The sequence below is a fragment of the Kryptolebias marmoratus genome, linkage group LG22 (genome assembly GCF_001649575.2).
Source record: "Kryptolebias marmoratus isolate JLee-2015 linkage group LG22, ASM164957v2, whole genome shotgun sequence".
Taxonomy (NCBI): domain Eukaryota; kingdom Metazoa; phylum Chordata; class Actinopteri; order Cyprinodontiformes; family Rivulidae; genus Kryptolebias; species Kryptolebias marmoratus.
Genome location: NC_051451.1, coordinates 21,563,340 through 21,587,336, shown reverse-complemented (window position 1 = coordinate 21,587,336; position 23,997 = coordinate 21,563,340). Strand labels below are relative to the sequence as shown.

Below are 23,997 nucleotides of genomic sequence, written 5' to 3'. Positions count from 1 at the left end.
ATTTTAAATTACTTCTGTACTGAGCTTGTTTGGTATGTTGTGTTATGTGTCTTTTTGAGTTTAGAGGCTTTTTATGCTTGAATGATTAATAGGTCAGAGATAAATGGCTTAACATACAAAAATAACAACATAAACCCATCCTTTTCTCTTTTTTAAATGGTCAGGTACTAGACCAAAGTTTTAATTGTTAATTTTGTTAATTAGAAGTGTTTGAAGTATGTGCTGGGGATGACTCTCAGCTACTACCACACCAATATCTGAGCTCAGTATCTGTAAAATTGACTGAACTGTAGTCATTTTTGTTTTCTAAGGTGAGTTGTCTGTGGTGGTCATCTTGAATTGAGTTGAGTCCAAAAGTTGTAGATGTGCAAGATCCATTAGCCCTCTGTCTATATGTTGGGGATCAGTCTCAACTATGCCAACTTTTAGCTCAATTTCTGTAAAACTGACTGCATTGTTGACATTTTTGTGGAAGCCATGTTAAATGGAGTTGGCACCAGAATGATTACCTTCAGAGAGTTTCACTAAAATCCATGTAGATATTTTCATAACAGAATACACATTCAGACACACAGGCAAAAACATAATCTTCAGCATTTTGCCTTCTAGCTGCAGGCAATAACAAAACTCCAGAAATCATTGGATTCACTGTACATGATAATGATTCACCACACTTCAACTTTAATCAAAACTTTCATGTGAAAGATTCAAAATGGGCCTAATTAAGTGATTATGGACACAACATTAATTACTTATATATGATATATGAGCGGACTTTATAGACTTGTATGTTTCAGTTGAGAATGCAAGAATCCAAACTAAGTTATGAGGACCTTATCAAAACATTCTTCTGTTTATTTATCTATCTTTGCGTAACCCAATCACCAGCCAGGGAAATCTGAGCCCAATTTTTCATGAGTAGGTTCGTTTTGGGTTTTTTTTTTTCTTATGGAAAAACTGGGAACAGTGGAGTTTAGTATCTCTCCTCGGGTGTCGCTCCACTCCTTCATCCTGCCCTGCTTTCATGCTTTTTTTTTCTTTTTTTTTTCCCTCAGCTGAAAGAGAAGAGTTGAGCCAGACTTCAGCTGAGACCCTCTCCACACAAAGGAAGTCGAACAACAAAGCGGTTCTTGCGCACGGTCTGTGGAGAAACAGACGGTAAAAGAGACATGCGAAGATCTTTAGTCGCTGCAGCGTTGGATTAGTCTGCGGGATCCTGGAAAGATGGCGTGCACGCAGGCTCGCATGTTTCTCGCCTTTGCTCTGCTTGGAATTTTCTTCCTCCACGTCTCGGTGGCAGGGGAGCAACAGGAGGAGGAGGAGGAGGAGATGTCCTGTCAGGGAGCGTTTGACCTCTACTTTGTTCTGGACAAGTGAGTCTCTGATATTATTTATGGCATTGTTAGTTTCTGGTCGCTGCGCATTGCCATGCGACCGACAAGCTTGGAAACGCGGAGCGCATCAGTTGGACGTCCTGTTGTGGCCTAACGGGACTCCAGAGGGGGAAAAAAACGAGAACAAGACTCTACTTGTACGGATTAAAAAAAATAAATAAAAATAAAAAAAACACCTTAAGACCTATAATACAGCTAATAAACCTTAATCAAATCTGATTGGCTTTTGTACAGAAATAATAGTGTAAAAAAGTCCCATAATGACTTTATATAATTTATGTTTTATATATTTATTATAGTTCTAAACATCTTTGGTGTCAGTAGGAAGATTACGCAGGGCTGCATTTTTAAGTGTGAGGAATGTGGAGAATATTCTGGAGACTGCACTGGGTTTTTTTCTTTCTCTTTTTCTTCTTCTGGTTAAAAGTGGTGAGTCGAACAGACTCAGCTTTACCCACGGGATGTGGGCAGGGCGAGCAGGATAGAGTTTCAGCCTGATGACGCCTGCGGATACAGCTGCAGAAAGCTGCCTGCAGCGGGGCTGCAGCCGGGTCTACTGCCTTGATCCCATTCTTGAGACAGACAAAAGAAGGAAAAAAAGACCACCCTTTACTTCAAATCCTGCAGACAATTATGGCTGTTAATGTGTTGTGAGTCTTTTATAAGCAACCTATAAAAAAAAAGAAGAAAAACACTGGGATAACCAAGGCATAAAGCTATTGGACATAAAGCTGTTGCAGCTAAGGTTTTATTTGGCTCCTTGATCTGAAAATTCAAAAGAGTTTTCAAAAGAGTTTGGTTAAATATCTGAAGGCGAATCGGCTTATTTACTTGCTCTAATTAAAGGAGCACTGTTGTAGGATTTAGTGACATCTAGAGGCAAAGTTGCAGATTGTATCAAAATTATCTCCATCATGGCTTCACTCAGAAGAAAGAGACCAAGGAAAAAAAGGAAAAAACTAGCTTCAGTTTTATTGTTTGACTGCTCTGTTTTAGTCAAATGTTGAAATGTGGGGTTGCCACTAAAAGTAAACTTACTCTCAACATTTGTAGGTACAAAATGCTCATTTTTAGATGAGTCATTCTAACCTACATCATTATACTGTAATGAATACACAGTTATGATCATAATATCGTATACATTAGAACCCCCTGTGCACACAAACTAAAGCCACATTGTCTTTTTTTGTGGTAGTAATACATAATACAGCCCAGTACTTACAGTGTGTGCACCAGGTACCTATGATGAACATATGTGGCATATATAGGGAAACTTCATGGATACTTAGAGTACATTTCTAGTACATACTTGGTATGCACCTGGTACCTACAGGGGTATTTACAGGGGGATATCCAATACCTATGGGTTTTATACCTTGGTACTTACAGGGGTACTTTCAGGGTACATAACCAATACCGACGAGGTAGTACCTGGTACCTACAGGGTACCTATGTGGTCCTTACAAGGTACATACCCAATACCTTTACGGTATGTACTTGGTACATGCAGGATACCTACAGGAGTACTTACAGGGAACATACCAGTTACTTTCTGGGTACATAACTGGTACCTTTGGGGTACGCACAGGGGTACTTACAGGGTTCCTACAGAATACGTATCCTGTAAGTAGCAGGCAGTCTTATGTATTGCTACCTTTTTGGTTACAAGAATTTCCCAAGCATTTTTATTTTGACTTGATCTGAATCAGTGGAGGGTTGGCAAGACAACAAAACATCATCCAGTCAAATTTGTGTCACAATCATTGTAGTTGCTTATCTTACCTACATGCCTCTTTGCCGCCGAGATGTTAATTACCTGATTTCTGATAGTAAAACCACTCCTCAGCGGTTCAGTTTAATCACTTTTATTGCCTAAAACCTAATAGACTGTCTTGATTTATTTTGCAGTGCAGGAGAACGCCTCATTAGTTCATGTCACAACCTTAACAATGCTATAAAAAGATTTTTATTACCCAGCGAAGATATTTTTGTCATCATTTTGGTTCATGTTGGCCTGACATTCTCGAACTGTCTAAGATGTATAGCTGCTCAGACTTTATAATGAACTTTTTTGTAATTCTTTGGCTTGAGATGCAAGGTGAGATCATGCACGTGGGCAAAGAATAATGACATGTCGAGACATGATGAGAAAGGGGAAAAAAAACAAGGATAGAATCATAGAAAACACAAAAATGTGTGGTTGTGTTTGTTGATCTATTTGTGTACAAGAATAACAAGTTATAATGTAAAAAATTAAATATGATTGCATAGACTTTGTGGTGTGGAGTCAAACAAAACAGGAACATACGAAGGGAAAAGGTTTGAATGTCCTCAGTGGTACCGAGCAGGAACTGGTTGACACTTTGAGTGACATTTAACTTTGTTTCGACACGTTAGATGATCTTTCGGATGTCCGCATCAGCATCTGTCAGCCACTCTTTAGTCTTTACCCTTTGCTTCAAAAAGTTTAGGAGGAGCCTGGGGAGTGTGGCGTGTCACGCATGGCCAAGCCTCTGGTGCTCGTCGTGTTTGTTTGACTGTCTGGAGCAGCGAGTTTCAGCAGGCCTTCGGGAAGCAGCTGATCTTTCTCCTCAGATAGGACTCGGTCTGTGGCTGTTTTTCAGCTCTTAAATGCCATCCAGTGCATCATCACTGTTTGTCTTTCTCATATGTTTGAATCTGGCTTTGCAAGAGTCCCAAGAAGTTGTGTGTTATTTCCCCTGAAAGCATTAGAAAAATAAATGGCCACACCTTCTAAGCTCCATGTCTGACCTGCACTAAATGCCAAGTTGCATTTTTCTTTCGATCTGGTTGACCACAAATTGAATAATAAATGTTGCTGTGGTCAGGTCCTGAATACAGATTTGTTTTCACACTGAGGCCAAACACAAAGCCGCTCTGCCATCAGAATAAAAAAATTTAAAAAACAGAGCTCTAATTTCAGAGATTTTAAAACATTGACACTTATTTTATTCCCATGAACTCATTCTTGCTGGTAAGAGAAGTTCTACAGTTTTAGTAAGCAATTCGGTTCACTCACAAAGTCCAGATAAGGTTTAAATCAGATAAATAATATGCTAATTTATTCTATTTTTGGAAAGTAAAATAAGTAATAAAACAAAAAATTAAGTAACAGTATCTATTTTTTATATTGCAGACCTCAAACATCCTGAAAAAAAAGATTTATTTTTTTAAGACATTCTTGTAGTTTGCATGGCCTTATAATTGCCCACCACCATGAACGGCTGGCAAACATATAATTACCTTTGTCTCTGTGTTAATGTGTTTGTCTGTCTTTTAGCAAAATATCTCATAATCCAGTGGACATTTTAATGAAACTCTCAGGAAGGATTCATTAAATGTACGTCTGTAACTGATTAACCTTTGGAGTCAGCTCAACTCAAGATGGCTGCCACAACTAACTGACCTTAGAAAACACATCAACAGGTTGTAACTCAGTCATTTTACACACACTGAGCTAATATTTGGTTTGGTAGTAGCCGAGAATCATACCAACGAGTACTCTAAGCACTAGCAGATTGGCCAACATCTTGGTTTAAAACTTTGGCATGCAAGGCAGCAGTCGATATGCATTCCTTCAAGGAAAAGCTTCTCTTATTTAAATAGTAACAAACTACATTTTATTTGTAACGAGTTGACTTCCATTTTGTAGAAGTTAAGTAAATTTAGTAGAGTTACCTTTTTGCAAAGTCTGGTAACCATAATTTTAGCCATGTGCTTGAGTTTCAGTTTGATGAGCTGAAGTCATTCACACCTTTTATTTTTCTTGTCTGCTTGTTATCCAGCTATTTTTTTCCCTGCTTTTCCCTGCATGTCGATTGTATCTTTTAATTGCATACTAGAATAAACTGAGCGCTTGTTGAATGTTAGTAAATACAATCTTGGCATTAGGAGAAAGATGATTTCATCACTCTTGGTTCTCCTGGATTGTGGATTTTTATTAAGTACTGACTTCCAGAGAAGATGATAAACAGAGCAGGAAGTTTAAACAGACGATATAAAGGAGCCATCTTGAATCTAACAAGCTCTGACTTTTACTTTGCTTGACCCTGTAATGTTCAGACACAAAGCCCTGCCCCTTGAAAACTGACATTAAAGGTGTTTGACATTTCATCCTACCTCACACGCACACCCCACACACACCCACACACACCCACACACACCCACACACACACCACTCTCTGCTGAGTGTTGGTCCTGGGTTCTTCTGTTGTTCACGTCGCAGCCTTTTTTACTCTTGTGAAAACTCAACCTGTTGTTGGGCTGACCATGCTCAGTGGGACCATCTGTTCCTCCTCACAGTCTCTCTGTCTCACACACACACACACACACATACTTGGACTGTTCCGTGACTACATATAGTATACACACAGGCCAGCTGCTTTCTCCACGGTCCCTGCTAGAGGCAGACTGTTACATCTGTCCCTGTCTAACCTCAACCCTCTGGCCCAGCAGCAATTAGCCCCCATTAGCAGCCCCGTGGGAGTGGCTTTCATTAAGGAGACTGGCATGTTCGCAGCAGCGTGCAGTGGGCTAACTAGCAGCTGACAGGTTATAGTCTAAAGTAATGGAATGTGACCAAATGAGCAGAAACGCTCTCGATGAAGAAGAGATAAAGAACTTTACTAAAACTTATGTAATGTTTTTAGTTTTACTCTATTTGGATGTGTCCACACAATAAATTAAACTAATTTTTATATGAAAACTTAAAACCTTGTTCTTCACACTTGGATTTGGGATTTTATCTATTTTATTAATTCTCATGGTTTCCCTGTTTGTTCTGACTTTCAGATCTGGGAGCGTCAAGCATCACTGGAAAGAGATTTACAACTTTGTTGAACAGGTGGCACAAAAGTTTATTAGGTAAAAGCGGGACCACTCTTTCATGTTCGTGAATAATCTCTGTTTCCCGCCTTTATCTGTGTTAACATGAAAGTAACTTTGTTTCTGCAGCCCCATGCTGAGAATGTCCTTTATAGTCTTCTCCACACAAGGAAAAATCATCATGAAGCTGACTGAGAACAGGTAACAGCTACACCTTTATGTGTCCTCTGTTTGTCTTTTTTATGTACTGGCATCATGACATTTGCAGCCGTTATGGTTTTATAACCCTGAGGAACTAATTTTGACCTATTTAGTTGATAGAACTGCATAAAAATTGTATTCAGTGTTTAGCTGCCAACAAATATGAACAGTATCTAAGGTTGAGTGTGAGGCAGACTTTGTCTTAGGTCTGATATCAGCTCCTTCCTGAGACAGAAAGGTTTAGATCCAACTCAACTCTACCTTCTGTTTTGTTGTGCGTTCTTGAGAAAAATCAAGTCGTTTATCTGTTTACCTTTCAGGGAGGCCATAACTGAAGGCTTAAAGGCTCTAAACGATGTTATTCCTGGAGGAGATACGTATATGAACTTGGGCCTGGAGATGGTAAGGCTGAGTAAACAAAAACTCCTCACTATCCTCACTAAGGCAGAGAAATTTAGTCTTGAATTTATCTGCTAAGGTTTAATTCATGTTTTCAGCAGTAACCAGGACTCATTAGATAACTGAGGGGTGAGTCAACTCCTAAATGACTTGCTGCTTCTTAAAAAGCACTCACTGGCAAGAAATCTTGGAAAAAAAACACTAGTCAAAAAAAATGTGCTTATTTACAAGTTCATTGCTTTATTTTATGAACTTAAAAGAAAACCTTTTACTGTGGGGGGGAAGAAAGCAAATTATTTCTGCCCTTTTATGAACTGCCAATGCAAGATTTGTTACTTTCTTTCCGCAAAATGTTCCGTTTTAGTTCCTGTTTATTCAAAACTTCCCTCTTCTCATTAGGCCCATTTTGTTCAGATTTGTCAGAAAGCTTGAACTGCACAACAGATTTTCATTCTTCTTTTGAGGCATGCTTACTGCAGCCACGCAGGCATTACATAAATGTGTTACACAATAAGGTTTTCAAGAAAGTGTACAGAAGTCTGGATAACAACATATTTCAGTCAGTCCAGGGGCAGAACAAACCTTGGAGTATTGCATCAGAATTTGCCTCTTTGTTTATTTCATTTTTTCATTATTATTTCACTGGCAAAGATAGTCTAAGCCTTGCTCGTGTTTGAAACTGGAATAAATATTGTATGTTTTACTTGTATGTTAAATCATGCCTCTGTTGGGTACTTTATTGTCCTAAATGGGTTTTTTTAACCTTTACCAATGCCATCTTTGCTCTTGCAGGCTAATACACAGATACGTAAAGAAAACCACGGTAAGCTGAAAATCATGCACTTTTTATATTCCAGCATGTAATTTCAGAAAACCTAAATAACTGCGTTGTCTGCAGGAACCGCCAGTGTTATCATCGCTCTGACTGATGGAGAACTGAATGAGTGGCAGTTTGACTCAGCACAGCAAGAGGTAATGTCACACACTTATTGTACTCTGGTAGCTTGGCATCCCTGCAAAGCTAAAAGGCTGTAACTGATGTTGTTTTTTAGTATATTTGCCTTTAAGATGTGTGACTTAAATTTTGCAGGTCGTTTTCTTTTCAATTATTGAGATTATGTCAGACCCATCATAATCCAGGTGGTTGACTTTTCCTCTTAAAGGTAAATTTTCACCTGTCATGTGAAAACAACCAGTAATGTCAGCTGTCTTGGTCTGAGAACAACCAGTAATGATTTATGATCGTGTACAATTACTATCAATGGCTTACACTCTGCTCATGGTCCATTAGGAATTGTTTTGTGGTACTTTGCTGCAGGAAAAACAAACAATAAAAAACACTTGAGCACTTATTTGGTTATTTCTTTTGGCAGTGGATGAAGCTTTGTAGAACTGTAAAATTCCACATTTATATGCAGTGTTTTGAAGAGAACAAAAATCTTAAATCAAAGCAAGCTCTTTGTTTGCTTAACCTCCTAAGACCCAAACTCTTGCATGGCATGCATTTTTAATTTCTCTTTGCTGTTTGGGCTGATTAGGAGCTGATGTGAATCAAGGAATGCTAAGCAAACTGTGATGTCCATATATGTGGACTTCATGTCCTAGGAGGTTAAATAAGTAATGAGCCTTACAAACAACATAACCAAGTGTTAAAAGCTCACCAATTCTTGTGCAATAAAGAAAATTATTGCTTTTATTTTAGATAAACGTGGCTGAGAATTAACTTTTCTAAAGTATATTAAACAAATATGACTCACTATTTTAATTTATGCAACATCAGACCTAACATTCTTTTTTAACAGCTTGTATCTCTAGTATTTATAGGTATTTATAGAAAGAAAGACAGTATAAACTGCCAGTATTTCTCATTTTTGTTCTTTTCCTTCAGGCACAAAATGCCAGGTCTATGGGAGCTACTGTTTATTGTGTCGGGGTGAAAGATTTCAACCAGACCCAGGTAAGAGTTGTAGGAAAAGGAAATGTCACACATGCTCTATATAATATGTACAGTATTACATTCCTTTGTCTCTGTTTCTAGCTTGCAACTATTGCAGACACCATGGAACATGTGTTTCCTGTAATCGGAGGTTTCCAAGCCCTCAGGGGAATCATTGACTCGGTATGAGACACACACATGCAGAGTACCGCATGCACGTCATATAAATACTCGCCCACACAGAGAGACCAATTTAACCTTGTTGCTAAATTATATCCTTAGTGTTTTGTGTTGTTTGTGGCTCCTAGATCATCAAGAAGTCCTGCATCGAGATTTTGGCAGCAGAGCCGTCTAGCGTGTGCGCAGGAGGTAAGAGGTGTGAGGGCCGAGGGTTTTAGACAGCGACCAGTCATGTGTCAGTCATTTGAAGTGTAACATGACGTTGAGTAATTGCACGGACGCTCATGACCGAGGAGTGACAGAGAGCGTATTGTTAGACACGGCCAGGGGAAATTAGCATAGTCGCTTCAGCATAGCGTGAGTGCAGAAAAGAAAAAAAAAATTGAGGGGGGTGAGGGTGTCGGTCAGAGAAATTAGCCGTGAATCTTTAAGCATGGCTGCATCCCTGGCCTAGTTTGCCACATTGTGTATGCAAACTAGCCTTTTAGGTTGTTTAAAGCTGATCCTTTTCTTCTGCTTTCTGTGTGAAGTTTAAGGATGTTAAAGGTAATGCTGAGAGAAATCCTTTATGAGTAGACAGCAGGATATATGAGCTTTGACATGACCCTATTAGGGCTCACTTAGGAGAGTGCATTTGCAGGCCTGCTTCCAGGACAACTAATGGAGATTAGCTTCCATTATGGGATATGAAGGACAAGGAAAAGGATGTTAAAAGAGCAAATAAAGGGAGAAAATGATAAATGTGTCATTTAAAAACACGAGGATTCTAAAATATTTATATATATATATATGTTATTATCCAATTATAACTACAGTTCCTGCTTTTTTGCCAGAATTTGATCGTGTGTCAGTGGACACAAATATTCTCCAACAGCTTCATTTATTATTCGATTGATGAATCGCCTAATGGTCAGTGAACTAAGAGACCCGCTTTACCACGGATGGATTCTGGCCTAATTAGTGAAGATTGTACACACATGCTTACGGCGCACATTCATCTTTTGTTGTGACTTGGTGTTTATAAAATGTATAAAAATCCTGGTTTCACAGTGCAATACAGAAGAAAAAAGCATTTCTGCCTCATGTTTAGATTTATTGGACACTTATTATTGTAAGGCCATTTAAATTATAGGAACTGCTAATTACTTGTCAGCATTTAACAATTATTTGCTTTATTTTGAACAATAGAAATGTGAAAAAGATCCAACCTTCAATTTTTCTGTATTCACATTTTCAGTCTGAGATGCAGCTTATACAGCATGTTGTGACAGTTTCTGCTTCTTTCTATGTCTGCATGTAGTCACATAGCATATCGAACATGTTTTGAACCTACACACACATTTGGATGTTTTGTCGTCAAGAAGCACACACGCACACACGTCTTTGAGCACATGAACACACGTCCCTCACGCTGATGTGAAGTGACCAGACCGAGCTGCCTGCGAACAGGCCATCAGACTGGACAGTGAACACCGGGCCTCACTATCGGACATGACAGCGCCTATCCCCCCACCTCCACACACACACACACACACTGGGGACAGTGAAAGTTAGGCCTTAGATTTAACATGACAGGAGAGATTGCTGCTTTCATTAACGTCTGACCCTTTCCTCCCTGTTGTCTCTTCCTCTTTTTGCCACTGCCTGCCTTTCACTGTCCTTTTGCACTAACGTGATTGAAGATCCAGTGTTCAGACAAGTCATACCACGTTTTCCACACATGCATACACAAACAAAAGGACATGCATGTGTATGCGCGTATGTAAACACAAGCACACATTTGAGTCCATGTCAGACATTCAGGTGTAGATGTGAAGGGACTTGCGGGTCACAGAGGCCAGCAGGGAGCAGACTGGAGAGGGCAGCAGCCTGTGTGTGGTTTGTGTCAGCAGGGCAACACCAGTCCCTGCCCACCATGTGTCTGACAGCGCTGACCTTTTAGTTCGTCATCCTTTGGTGTTGGAGAGGATGCGCGGACACATTTTATTTGTCAAAGATTTTAAAACAGTCGTAGAACTTGGTCAAATGTAAAGCAGCTCGTTCAAAAATACACTTTCACGTTGTTTTTATAGAAAATATGAAAATTTCTTGTTAATTTTTTTAGTCAAATCAGTATTATCTAATGACATGCACTACTTAAATGTTAAAAAATAATTTAAATTCAGCAACAATTTTATTTTCTACTTTTACAGAGATTCCACATTAGCAGTTGTAGTCATTATAGTCACTTCTGCCATATTCAGCCCCAAGCTTTTGGGTTTTATGTGCACCCGGTTATATTGCAGCATGGGCTATTTGATGGTAACATTATGTGAAAAGGCAATGACTGCTAAATCAGTACTACAACAATTACTTTAGTTATTATATTATATTATATTATATTATATTATATTATATTATATTATATTATATTATATTATATTATATGTTATGTATTATAAGCCATGGTTAACGTTTATTGATTTGGCTGTTTGTAAAAAGATGAGCTGCTAACTGGGTGGTGTAAATGTCAACACATGTATAATCTGAGTCGACCGCAGTAGCAGTGGCTGACTGACACGTTGCAAATCATTTAACATCTGTAAATGAGCATGCTCACACATGTGGAGAAAAACACACTTTTATGAGGTCAGCTGCAAACACAACTGCAGGGTTTTGGAAATCCGACCTATAGGAGGTTTCATGTTGTTGAGGCTTGATTTTTAATACAGATTATCTCATTTCTTTGTTCTAAAAGTGCAGTTTATTCTTGCTTGTGAGAGTTTATTCTGTCTTTGTCTTTACTGCTTTTCCAGATGAAATGCATCCAAATGTAATTTTTCACTCCTGTATCTTTGTAGATTTTTTATAATTGTCTATATTTTCTTATTTTGAACCTGTAGTTTATTGCTTTCATAGCAGCTTGTCTGACCTTTAAAGAAATACTGTCACGTATACACCCACACCCTGAGATGTTTTTATCCAGTGATCTTCACGCTGCAGCTTTAAATGTTAAAGGTGTGGCAAATGTTCACTTTTATTAGCTAAAATAATGCTTGAGGTAATTATTGAGACTCACACAATCATATGCAGGCACGCACTCATGCTCACATTTAAGGGGTTTAAATGTTTACACGTTTCTCCATTAAACACAAATGCAGTGCACGTAGAGACAGAAGCAGCATGTATCCATGCACATAGACACACACACACATATTTGCGTGTTGGCACACTTGTGCTAATGCCATGCCATGGTGCCATAGGTAAGGTCAGACCTACTTTGACAGTGCCGTGCTGTTGTCAGCCTTGCAGGCATGTTTTTTAGCAAGTGTTTTTTTTTCCCGCTTTTTAACATATGCTGGGTAGCAGCCACATAGACACTTCAGCATATGCTGGCAAGCCTCTGTCAGTGCACTTTAACAGTGCCTGAGGGGCACTAAAGGTCAAAAACACATGCACACACACACACACACACACTCCTCCTGGCTACTGCTCTGTCTGGGTTATTTGTGAATAGCAGCACTTTTAGCATTAGCACCACTGAAGCATATTATGGCCTTTCCACACATAACACACTGATATAAACAAACTGTAATGAGGCATGCATGAAGTTCTACTGCTCGGGTTGAGCACATCAAAGAAAAGGGAAAGACCGTCCGCGCTCAACATAATTGTATGTTAGATTTTTTTTTTTTATATTTATCTCAACTAGAATAGAAGAGCAATTTTGGTATTTTATGTCTCTCTGAGGTATAAATATGTGTGTTACCATGAATGTGCATGTTATCAATCATTTCTGACGCACTTTTGTTTATGCCTCAGAGAGATTCCAGGTGGTTGTTAGAGGCAATGGTTTTCTCCACGCAAGAAACATCAACCAGGTCCTCTGCAGCTTCAAACTGAATGACACACACACCGTGGGTAAGTTCTGCAGATGGGGACGTGCATCCATACTGGCACACGTTATTATAGAACAGTTTTCATTCTTATGAAGACTACTGAATGTGTGCACAAACAGGAGATTGTAATAAACGTTTTACAATTTTTATTGCCTTGATAATAAATCAGCAAAAAAATAAAGGGACTCTTTTTAGTTCAGAGTTTGAAAAATGGCTCATAGAAAATGCAAAATTACACATGGTGATATAGTTAGTATTCCTGGGCTTCGGGTGTAATCATGTTTATGAAAGAATAACTTTACATCCTGCAATATTTTACAGAAAGGACACTCACTGTAAAGATTAGATTTGAGCCACTTTTATCTTAATTTGAGTTAGCTTGGAATGTGTTCTTATAACGGTAAGAAATGACCAAATTCTGGCAATAATTTTGACTTCAAACAGTTTGGTATCCCTCTTGTTGTGCATGCATCTTTGTGATGACTTCACCCACAAACTGAACAAGAAGAGAAAAGCTTGGCTGGATTTCTGTAAGACTTCATGTGTAATTGGATTAATGCTTGGTCATTGCATTAACAAGGTAATTGAATTTGCGTGTGATATGTTATTTTTATTTATTTCTTTTTGTGTAGATGAAAGACCAGCTGGGATAGAAGACACGTTTCTGCTTTGCCCGGCTCCTCTCGTAGAAGAAGTTGGAAGGTAAGTTGCACCTTTTTTTGTGATTCTTTCCAGATTTTCAACCAAGATTGTAGACTGGAAACAAAGCTTGAAACCAAACTATCCATGAACAGCTGTAATATAGAAATTTGTCAGCTGCACTCAAGTTTTGCGTGGACGCAGAAGACTGTTGTCCTTGAAGAAATTAGGGCCAAAGTCATTGTGTGTCTGTGATCAATCAATGTTTGTCACAGCTAACGAAGCCAGACACCAATCACAAGGGGACGACAGGAGTAGAGCCCAGGAACACGACTTAATGAGAGCCTGCTTGAGAGAACCGCGCAATGTGTGTGTGATGAGACAAAGTGTGAGTGGAGACACCAAGCAGTGTAAAGTTTCCTCTGAGGGCTCCCAGCTTTGCTCCTGGTGTTTTAGCAAAGAGTTTTCTTCAGGGGCAGACGGAGTGATGCTTTTGGCTGAGGCCCCCGGGAGCCTTCTTGTCCCCGCTGCCTGGAGTCTTATCCATAATTACACACTCGTGCCCGCGGCCTCAGACACCTCCTAGTCATCATCTGTCTTGTTCTGTCACTCAAATTTCTGTCATGATTTGAGTCTGTCTTGTCTGCTAGTAAAAAGTGCTGCTTTGATTGTCAAGTAATGCTCAGAGATAAGAAGAAAAGAAATGTTTGTACCCCGTGGCTAATACTCGGTTACACCAAACTCATAGCTTACTCACACTGTGTGGAAAAAGCAGCAGAAAGCTTACACAGTGCAGCAATGTATGCAGTGCATTTCTACAACTCAGTGCCTAAGAAGGGTTGATTTGCAGGACTTAGGTTTGCTTCTCTTGGGACCAAAGGGGAAAAAACTGGGAAGCATCATTAGACACTGCAGTGATGCCTGAAGGAGGCATCTATCCATGTAACAGGGGCCCATCAGAGCAGAGTCAGCACAGCTTAACAGCCTGAGTGCTGCTAAAGAGGATGTCAGCTATGAATGGCTAAAGGGTCCAGAGAGAAGGCCAACATCTGGCTGATGAATCTAAATGTGGAAATATATCATGAGGCGAGCATGCACTGGTACAGACTGGTGACACAAAATCTCTTCATGTAAGGCTGAGATACTTTTAGACTTACAAAATACTCTTCCCATCACCCAATATGATCAGCTAACATTCTGTGTTTATATATATATATATATATATATATATATATATATATATATACCACTGTTTTTTGTGTGTTATATGCATGAGTATTTGAAATCCAAGGTCATGGAATGTGAGTTGAATCTTTTTTCATTATCATTAAATCATACAGCTCAGCAGATTAAGTTATTAGCATCTTGCATGAGACGACTGCCAGTATGATATAATATTTTTTATCATTTTATGAGAACAATTACTTAAAACAGCTTTACAATGAAACAAGAGACAACAAAACTATAGAAGCATGTAGATTTAAAGAAAGCAGAATTTGCACATAAGAGCGTAGTGGGATTATACTCCTAAATCAAATGTTGTGATAGTCCAGAATTAATAAGCATTACATTTAGCCTGAAAAAATATTTTTCATATGCTGTAGGTGCATTTCTTTCTGTTGATAAATTTAAACATGAAAAGGACTCCAGCATCATGTCATTAAAAAAAAATCTTCACTTACCTCCTGTTTGACCCGAGTATTGTCATTTATAATGTAGCCACTAATGTTGGTTTTATATAAATTTGTCTTGACTGAGAACCTTCCGGATGCACGTCCCCCCCCCCCCTGTTACACACACATAGGCGAGAATGTATGAAGTGGGTGCATTGATGATTGATAGGGGCTGAGATTTCTCTGTCAGAGTGGAGCTGATAGCACCGTGTCTGCTGCCTGCCTGGGAGGAGAGCTGACCATGTGATGGGGGAAGAGGGCCGACAAAACAGAAGGAATAAGTCAAAGGCAAGATTTGTGGCACCTGCACCAACAATTTCCTTCTCTTGAGTCGATGACTTTGGAGCTACAAGGGGGCACGAGGTGCTGAAATCAGAGTCAGCAATTCAGGACGTTCAGAGGGGTTCTCAGATGGGAGGAACAGTGTTAAAGGAATTTAGAACAGGAAAAGCTTTTCTCATACCATCCCCCACACTCTTTCCTCTCCTCTGGCCTCCCACCACCCTGCAGTGACCTCCGTCTTGTCGCCCCGTCCTCAACTTTAAACCTAAAGCTCAATGGCCCCCGTTGTCTCTTTTGCCCTAAACCATTAGTACAAAAAGTCTTTTACTAAAGTCCAGCAGTCTTCCACTTTGGTCTGTCATGTATTTGTTCTTATTGGAACTGAAAAGTCCCATCTCCTTTTCGAATCCTCACCATTGTAAAGTTTTTAGTTTTATCAGTACTTAAAAATCTATTTTCTTTTTCAACTCTTCTGTCCCCACCCTGCTTCTATTGATGTTTTTATAGCAGCATTAAGTTCTGGTGAATAAGAAGTAAGTTTATTCCTTTGTGGTTTCCACATTAGAGCATTGGGTCTAGATTCTTTCTGTGGGTGGAGAACTCCTTGACCTCTCCGTTGGCTTCAGCTGAGAGTCTTTGTCAGCATATTTGTGTTTTTTAAGGCAGCAAGTATGGGCAGAGTGGGAATGTGGTCGACACCTCGGGTGGGACTTGAATCTGTTCACACAGGCAGATAAACTCAGATGAGTGTTTGTGTTTTTCAGGGTGATCTACCTGCAGGTGAGCATGAATGAGGGCCTCTCCTACATCACCAGCTCTGTTCACATCACTACGACGGAGTGTGTGAGTACAACAATGCATTAGAATAAATATTTCTGTGAGCATGCTGCCTTTTGTAAATCTTTTTTTCTAACTTCCTCTCCTCTGCTTTTCTTATCTTCCTCCTTCTCTCCTCTGTTGTTTGTCATCAGAGGAGGCTGTGAGTAAGTTTTCATTTTCCCCTTTCTATTGCGTCAGCTGTCTTTCAGTCGGGTTTAACCTTTGTGCTATATTTCTGTGTTTCATGTAGTTCGACGGCACCATAGTGCTAATTTCATTACTGGTTGTGTTCCTGCTCTTGGCTCTTCTGCTGTTGTGGTGGTTTTGGCCTCTGTGCTGCACCGTGGTAAGTCTGATCTTCATACATGAGTGTTTCACGACAATCATCACAAACTAATTCTGGCATCACTGACAGCAGGGAACATTTGTGCATGATTCAACATATTGTTAAACTAGATGTTTTTTTCTAATATTCAGGTGATCAAAGAACCTCCACCACCTCCACCTCCAGAGCCTGTAAGTCAACAACTTCATGAACCATAAGAGATTATTTGGTTCTAATCGGGGGGGGGGGGTGTTCACATGTGGGCAGGAATTAATGTAGAATTATATAGTTTATAATCCTTGCATAAAATTAGTTCTTGTTATCTCTGAATGTATATATTCTGAATGTGAACACATTACAAGATTTTACAATATATCATGATGTCATGCACATCATTATGTGCAAGGTTTGACCAAAACAGCTATAATTCTAACTTTCAAAATGGGATAAATTTTGTTTAAATTTCTGGTATGAATGGCAACGAGTGATATGTATTCCTTCAAGGTTTTCTTTAATATTTTAGAGTTGCATAAGATTAGTTCTTCTTCTTATAAAGAATGTGAGCTGCTTGATGATAAAGCTCTCAATAAAAGGATTCAGATGAGGATGATGGGATGCCCAAGAAGAGGTGGCCCACAGTGGATGCTTCATATTATGGAGGAAGAGGAGTGGGTGGCATCAAACGGATGGAGGTACAAATAAATTTGCTCACATTTCTGCAAAATGCAAAAGGGAGTACGTTTTCATTCTCATAATTACTCACTCGTTTTAAAGGTGCGATGGGGGGAGAAAGGGTCGACGGAGGAAGGTGCTAAACTGGACAAACCTAAAAACGCAGTTGTGAAGATGCCAGAGCAGGAATTCGAACCTTACGAGCCCAAGCCTCGAAAACCTCCCCGTCGTCCCCCACAGCAGAAGAAGTGGTACTCGCCCATTCAGGTTGGTGTTTTTTTTTTTCTTCAAAAGTGAATTTTGTTTTCATATGATTTTTTTTCATTATAAATATTTTTTTCTCTCTGGAATTTCTAGGGGAAACTCGATGCTCTGTGGGCTCTGTTCAGACGAGGTTATGACCAGGTATCTTTAATGAGGCCGCAACCTGGAGATCAGGTGAGCCTGCTCAAACACAGCCTTCTATTATCTGCTGAGGCTGTCACAAACAAGTATTATGACTCAAACATACCTTGTTATTTAAGATTTTGTATAATCTGGATGATTGCTTGGTGGTAATAACCCCTCAAGAGGTTTTAAATACTAAGTTAAATGTTACAGAGGGGTTTTCTGTCTGTTGTGAACAGCAAAGCTTCCTGATCGGTCTCACTGCAGAAATACAAGTGTTACTGAGCAACGTGTACACTTCAGTTCTGCTTTCCTCCATCCATGCTTGCATTCACACTGAGTCAAAGAGCCACTGATACCACTCGCCTTGTCAAAGCTGCAATTGTTCATACACAGGGAGTACAGTTGTCTTCTGTTCTTTTCCCTGCAAATCCCTCCAAATAAGTTTTCCTGTTAACAGGTTACACTCTCGTTCACTACTTTGATTTAAAAATGTATGTTTGATGTTTTAATACTGAAAAGATATAAGTACTAATCCTAAAAAGTTATAAATTATGATGCGACAATGTTTTTTACAAGTGTGTAAAAATCTCTATTTTCAAACCTTGACCCTGTGAATGTCATCCCATAACCCCGAAGACGTGTTTTCACCATCATTCTGGTTGTCATGGTGAAACATCTGCACTGTTATAAATAGTGTCATTGTCACTTGATACAACCAATGCCATCTCACTCATTGATTTGGACTTTGAATGGCATGATTCTTCCTCACTATGTAACAGTGTTGGTGTGTGTCAACTGTTTATGAACCTTTAAAAGTGGACCATTGCTGGATCTGTCATTTCTTATGCATGTCTGATTTTTTTTTTTCCCCTAAGTGGAACATAAAGCGTCTGTCAGGGCAGAAGTTTCTGGAGTCTTTGTCAGCCACTTTCTGTGGGACTGTGGTTCACAGATTCATTCAACAATGACCCGAATCCCTTCACGCGCCATTAACTGAGGAAAATGAAACCCTTACAGCTCACATTGAGGAAAATAAATGGGTGAAAAAAAAAACAATCCACTTTCGTTTCAATGGTGATAGTTGTGCAGAACTAGAGCTGAAGAGAGTGACTTCTCACCGAGCTCAGATCTAAATTCTGGCTATATTACTTGATTTAGTAATGCCAAATCTTTCTGCAATAGAAAGATGATTGTAAATTCATGACGATGGACCGGCCAGCTGTGGGACACAAAATTCAACAGGAAATGGCAATAACCAGCTAGTATCAGACTGTGGCTTGTTAAACAGCAGCTGAGAAGAAGCTCCTAAATCTCTCCCTCTGTAAACGACCATCAGCGGACTGTCAGTTTCTGCCACACTCCATGTTTGCATTTTATCTTTGTTTCTCCTGATGATGCATCCATCAGTGTGTGTTAGGTTTCCCCAGTGAACGCCACACAAACAGATGGGGTGTTGAAAGGCCACGAGCCACATAATGACATATGAGAGTCACTTCTTTTGTCCCCAGAGCTGAAGGCACCAATGGCCCCGACACACAGACCAGAGGGCGGCCACCAACCCTCCATCTGAACGCACAGACGTCGCAAATGAGCACTGCCCCCTTTTTCTCTTTTCCTCCGTGACTTCTCCTACAGCAACAGTGAAAAGTAATTTAAAAAATAGTTCAAGATTTACTGTAGCTTCATGCAGCACAGTGCAGTGGAAACTAATTTACCTGTCAGAGAATAAACAATGCAGCTGTGATGTTTTACCACAGAAATGTCTAAAAACCACTCATTTAAATCATTTAACATTCAGGAAAAGTGAAACCTAATGCAGAATTTTCTAAATGCCTTGAGCGTCATAGAAAAGCATACTTTTATTTCAAAATCAAGCTAACACCAAAACCATTTTAAACCAATCATTGGGTGTGTATTTACAACTTATTTACTTTTGGAATCAACACAATCACCACAACTAACGGACCTTATCCAACACAAAAATGAATATAACTCAGGCATTTTTACAGACTTTGAGCTAAACTTTGGTGTGGTAGGAGCAGATAGTCATCCCCAACAAGTGTTGAAACACACGGCAAATAAAAGAAAATCTTATATCTTTTCAATTTTTCCTCACACTGTTTTAGTACCGATTTGCAAACTGTAAAAATGAAATAATTCTACATTTAGCAGTTTGCATATATGTTTATTTTGAGCTGTAATGTCATGTGAGGTAACAGGCACCATTATTAGATATGTGTTTCCTCTTTGTTCTTTACTGGACTGGTGACAGATATATAAGTATGAGTGCATCGGTTCCCTGTAAACATGCACAAACATCTGCACTCTGTGTGTGTGTGTGTGTGTGTGTGTGTGTGTGTGTGTGTGTGTGTGTGTGTGTGTGTGTGTGTGTGTGTGTGTGTGTGAAGGAAGGGCAAAGTCTTCAGGGTTTGAGAGGAACAGACAAGTGGCGTGAAGAGGGTTGCTGGAGGAGTTGTAGGGTTCTGTTTTTCTTCTGAGGAGGAGTGAAGGGTTTGAAGTAAACAATCGCCACACGAAGGAATGAAGCTGCGGTGGATAATGCAGCTGAAAGGGTGCACAAAGACACTGACCACAACCAGTGACACACTGCTGAACTTTTCCACAGATTATTTCTGTACACATCATCCTGTTGATGGCTGAAAAATGCTCAGCACTCAGTTTTTTGGGTTTGCTCTTCCACCGCACCTCCCAACCTTTGCCTCCCTCGCTCTTGTTCTATTTATTCATGAGGTTTCATTCGGGCCATATGCTCTGGTGCAGGGCATGTTTACCACCTCACACACACACACTTATAAACACACTCATATTCATGAGCCTGTGTTCTCATTGTGTCCATATGCTCTCTCTTGTGTTGCGCTGCTGCTCTGCTGCTCACAAACTGGCCTTTTCACTGCGGCCAGGCAACAACACCAAAGCGGTCCCCCCTCCTCCCCATCTGAGCTGCCCTCGATCAATTACACACCCCTCATATAAACACATGAAGCCACAATGGCCCCTCCAGTCACAAAGCTCCTCTTAATGGCCCCTGTGTGACTTTAGGGCCTTTCTGCTTAATAAGGTGGTATAATCAGACCACCAAGGGTCTGCAACATTGGAAACTACTTTTTATCCTTCACGTACTGACTGAACAAGACAAAAGTGTGTGTGTGTGGGGGGGGGGGGGGTGCGCAGGATGCTGTATAAACAAGAGATGACAATCCTTCAACGAGGTCGAGAAGCATCCCTTTCTCTCAGACTTGTAAATTATTCTAAATGTTCCGAACTATTGTGAAGATATTTAAATTTTTTCTTTCCGTGCCTTTCAATCGGGCACATGAGAACTATAACATACTCTCTGTTCAGCATTTAAAAGTGACCGCAGAGGTTTCTCAAGAAAAGGAGGGTAAACCGAAAAAGCTGACGGTTAGAAAAGCTGTGTGCTTGTGTGTAAAACTTTGTCAGAGCCTCTGTTTATGAGTATCACAGCTATTATAGTGCAGGTGGACGGAAAACAGAAGTGTCTCTATGTTCTCTGTGAGCCTCAAACACACACGCATTTGTCTGCAAAGCTGGGCGAAGGTTCACACGAAGCGTTTAACTAAGAAACTCATTGATTTTAGACAGAAAAGCAACCATTATTGAAACTGATGGGAAGTTCTGGTTTAACTTTTGTCTCGTTTTGCAGGGTCGCTGTATTCGTTTTCAGCGGGTCAGAGACGACGAGTCCCCCTCAAATCATCAGGCCCACCCCCCCAGGCCTCACTCTTCCTCAGCTCCTCCGCCTCCACCTCCTCCGTCAGCTGAGCAGCCACCTCTGGTCTCCAACTCCGTCCCCCGTACAAAGCCTCCGTCAAGAGGGCCGCGCACCGTGCCATCCCCGGTCACCACACCTCCCTCGCGCGCCCCCCCTCCCATGGCCCGACCCCTGCCAGGTCCACCCCCATCTCGTGTGCCACCAGGGCCTCCGGGCCCCCCTCCGTCTCGACCCCCACCGAGGCTGTAAGAGAATGGATGCAAAAAGCAACTGAGATGTTATTCCTTTAAAAAAAAAAAAAAAACGTGTCCTTTCAGCCCCAAACACCAAAGATTCAAGTCTTCCAGGTCAGAGGCGTTGTTGAGCTCTGTGCCTTGTTGCTGGACAGCAAAATATATCCGATGTCAAAATCAGCTACTGAGTTTTATCAAGGACAAAACTTATACAAAAAAAAGAACAGGTTCTACGAACAGAAATAGATAAAATCATGTATTTAATTAGGCCTTGTATGTACAGTTTAGGCCGTGTTGATGTAGATGGTCAGTGTAAGTGCAATCCTTTGTGGACTTTATTGTTGTGGGTTAGTTTGGGACAGTTGACATCTGAATGATGAAATTAAATAGTAAAACAGACTTTGTGGCTCTTCATGCAATAATACTAGAGAAAGAGGTGGTGATGTGAAATGCAGCATGTAGTAAATGATAATAGTGATGTCAGTTATGTTGGCTGTTTTGTAATTACACAGCAGATTTGCGTGTCCACAATTCACGTGTAATTATACCTTTTCAACAAATAAATGTTTTTGTCTATGATCTATAATTACAATTTAGTGTAAAAGTTCAGTGATCCTATTGCAACTGCAGGGCAGTTTCTCAGTATTTTATTTATTGTAATATACTCCCTTTTCTGCTTAGAATCTGGTAGCTTTGTAGTTTTTTTTTTTTTTTTTTTAAATCACTGGGTGAGGGGCTGCACCACAGCAGGTTCTAGAAAGCATTTTTTGGTAGAGGACATGGCATGAACATTGAGTAAAAATTGCATCTTCAGGGTTTTTGTCTGTATTCTACATTTTTTGACATGAAATGATCCTTTGCATTATTTCTTCCTTAACTTCTGTCTGACTTCAATAAAGAAACTTTTTTTTTTTACATATCTGCTGCTTGGCAGTGAATTCTTTCACTTAGTAAAATGATAGGGGACTGTTGTGTTGTGTTGTAAATCAGCCTGAAAAGACAGTCCAGTTTTTAGTGTGTAGTTATTAGTTAATTGGATTTTGCAGGACATGGCATTTAGTGATGTAGTGCTTTACAGTGATTTTCTTTAATTACACAAATTACACTTTCACTGCTGTCAAGACAGTTTTAATCTATGCCTCACATGCAGCCAAATAACCTGCAAAACTAATTGTAAATCCAAGATTTGAAACGGCTTAATTCTTGTTTCAGACATATTTCTATGCTAATAAATCTCAATAAGTCCTGCAGTGAAATAAAGAATGAGTTTGGAAAGTGTTCAGTAATTTTAAAGCCATGCTTTTACCTTGTCATAACGGGCTGTGTGCAGTAAGACGGCAAATTTAAGCAAGATCGTATTAAAAAATTGAAACAAAAAGTCAGGATCTTGTCGAAAATGTCATGCTGCTATAGTACAAGCAGGATGTGGTTCACTAATGACTTTCTGAAAAAAATAAATGGTCTGGAAGGCAGCATATTTTGCTCCAAAATCTGTATGAATCATTAGGCATCAGTGGAAGTTTTACAGATGTGAGCGTTATCCATGGGAACTCATGCAGCGCCATGCAGGACTGAGCAGATTTCCATTTTAACTCAGCCTGGAATGATGTCATTTCCTGACATTTTGGGAGTTTTTCTGAATCGTTCGAGTTTCAACGGGGGGTTTTAAAAGTGCCGTGTGAATCAGCTTTGTAAAACAGAAAACAAAAAGTTGAACCTGAAGTTACGTTCCCAATCCTCTGACACGGCTCTTTTTTTTTTTTTTTTTTTTTTTAGTACAGGCTCCAGGTCTGAGAGTCTCCTGAAGCGTTTCCTCCCCGAGAAACGCTGACTTAAAACCCCGAGCACATACGAATGTGATTAGGAGGTCAGTCTGTCACTCCATGACTCACTTCTCTGCAACCTATCTTGGAAAATAAATCACATGAGGGTAATGGTATGTGAAGCCCTGTCAGCAAACCGACCTACAGCTGTTCTCTGAATGGTTCAAAGCTGGGCTGCCAAACGCAACAACCGACGGCTGAAAATAACTGGGTTTCTGAGGAGAAGCAGTAAAAAAAAATGTATTCCTGTTTCAATTAATAAACAGCTTTAATTGTGTTTAAATCATTCTTGTTGCATTTTTGAATGCCTTTCCCCCACAGTTTACAGTTCACATGTGCAGCAACATCAAGAGGCCAACAAGGGTAATGGAAAAAGTCAACTTATCTCCTAACAGATTATCTGTCTGCACATGGAACATAGAATTAAAGGCTCAGCATTCCTTGAAGAAATGCCCTTCTTTCATGCCAGAGTTAGAGTATGTGCTGCGAATGACTCCCAGCTACTAACACACCAGATTTTAAAACAATATCTGTAAAAATAATGTTTTTAACAT

General features: G+C 39.8%; 1 protein-coding gene across 1 annotated transcript; it reads left to right on the top strand.

Moving 5' to 3' along the window:
• Nucleotides 1-985: 985 nt before the first annotated feature.
• On the top strand, nucleotides 986-22,539 carry antxr1d (ANTXR cell adhesion molecule 1d). Its single transcript, XM_017413036.3, has 18 exons — nucleotides 986-1,373; nucleotides 6,207-6,278; nucleotides 6,369-6,440; nucleotides 6,761-6,842; nucleotides 7,632-7,662; nucleotides 7,738-7,811; nucleotides 8,728-8,796; nucleotides 8,878-8,958; nucleotides 9,084-9,144; nucleotides 12,757-12,855; nucleotides 13,466-13,535; nucleotides 16,192-16,270; nucleotides 16,497-16,592; nucleotides 16,724-16,762; nucleotides 17,165-17,263; nucleotides 17,346-17,510; nucleotides 17,601-17,681; nucleotides 21,319-22,539. Exons 1-18 carry the CDS (start codon nucleotides 1,225-1,227, stop codon nucleotides 21,634-21,636), a joined length of 1,737 nt encoding a protein of 578 aa, XP_017268525.1. The 5' UTR covers nucleotides 986-1,224; the 3' UTR covers nucleotides 21,637-22,539.
• The last annotated feature ends 1,458 nt before the right edge of the window (nucleotides 22,540-23,997 follow it).

Coding starts and splice junctions, on each gene's coding strand:
- antxr1d (XM_017413036.3), top strand. CDS start 1,225: ATGGCGTGCACGCAGGCTCGCATGTTTCTCGCCTTTGCTCTGCTTGGA. Junction 13,536..16,191: donor CTCGTAGAAGAAGTTGGAAG/GTAAGTTGCACC, acceptor TGTGTTTTTCAG/GGTGATCTACCTGCAGGTGA. Junction 17,511..17,600: donor AGTGGTACTCGCCCATTCAG/GTTGGTGTTTTT, acceptor TGGAATTTCTAG/GGGAAACTCGATGCTCTGTG.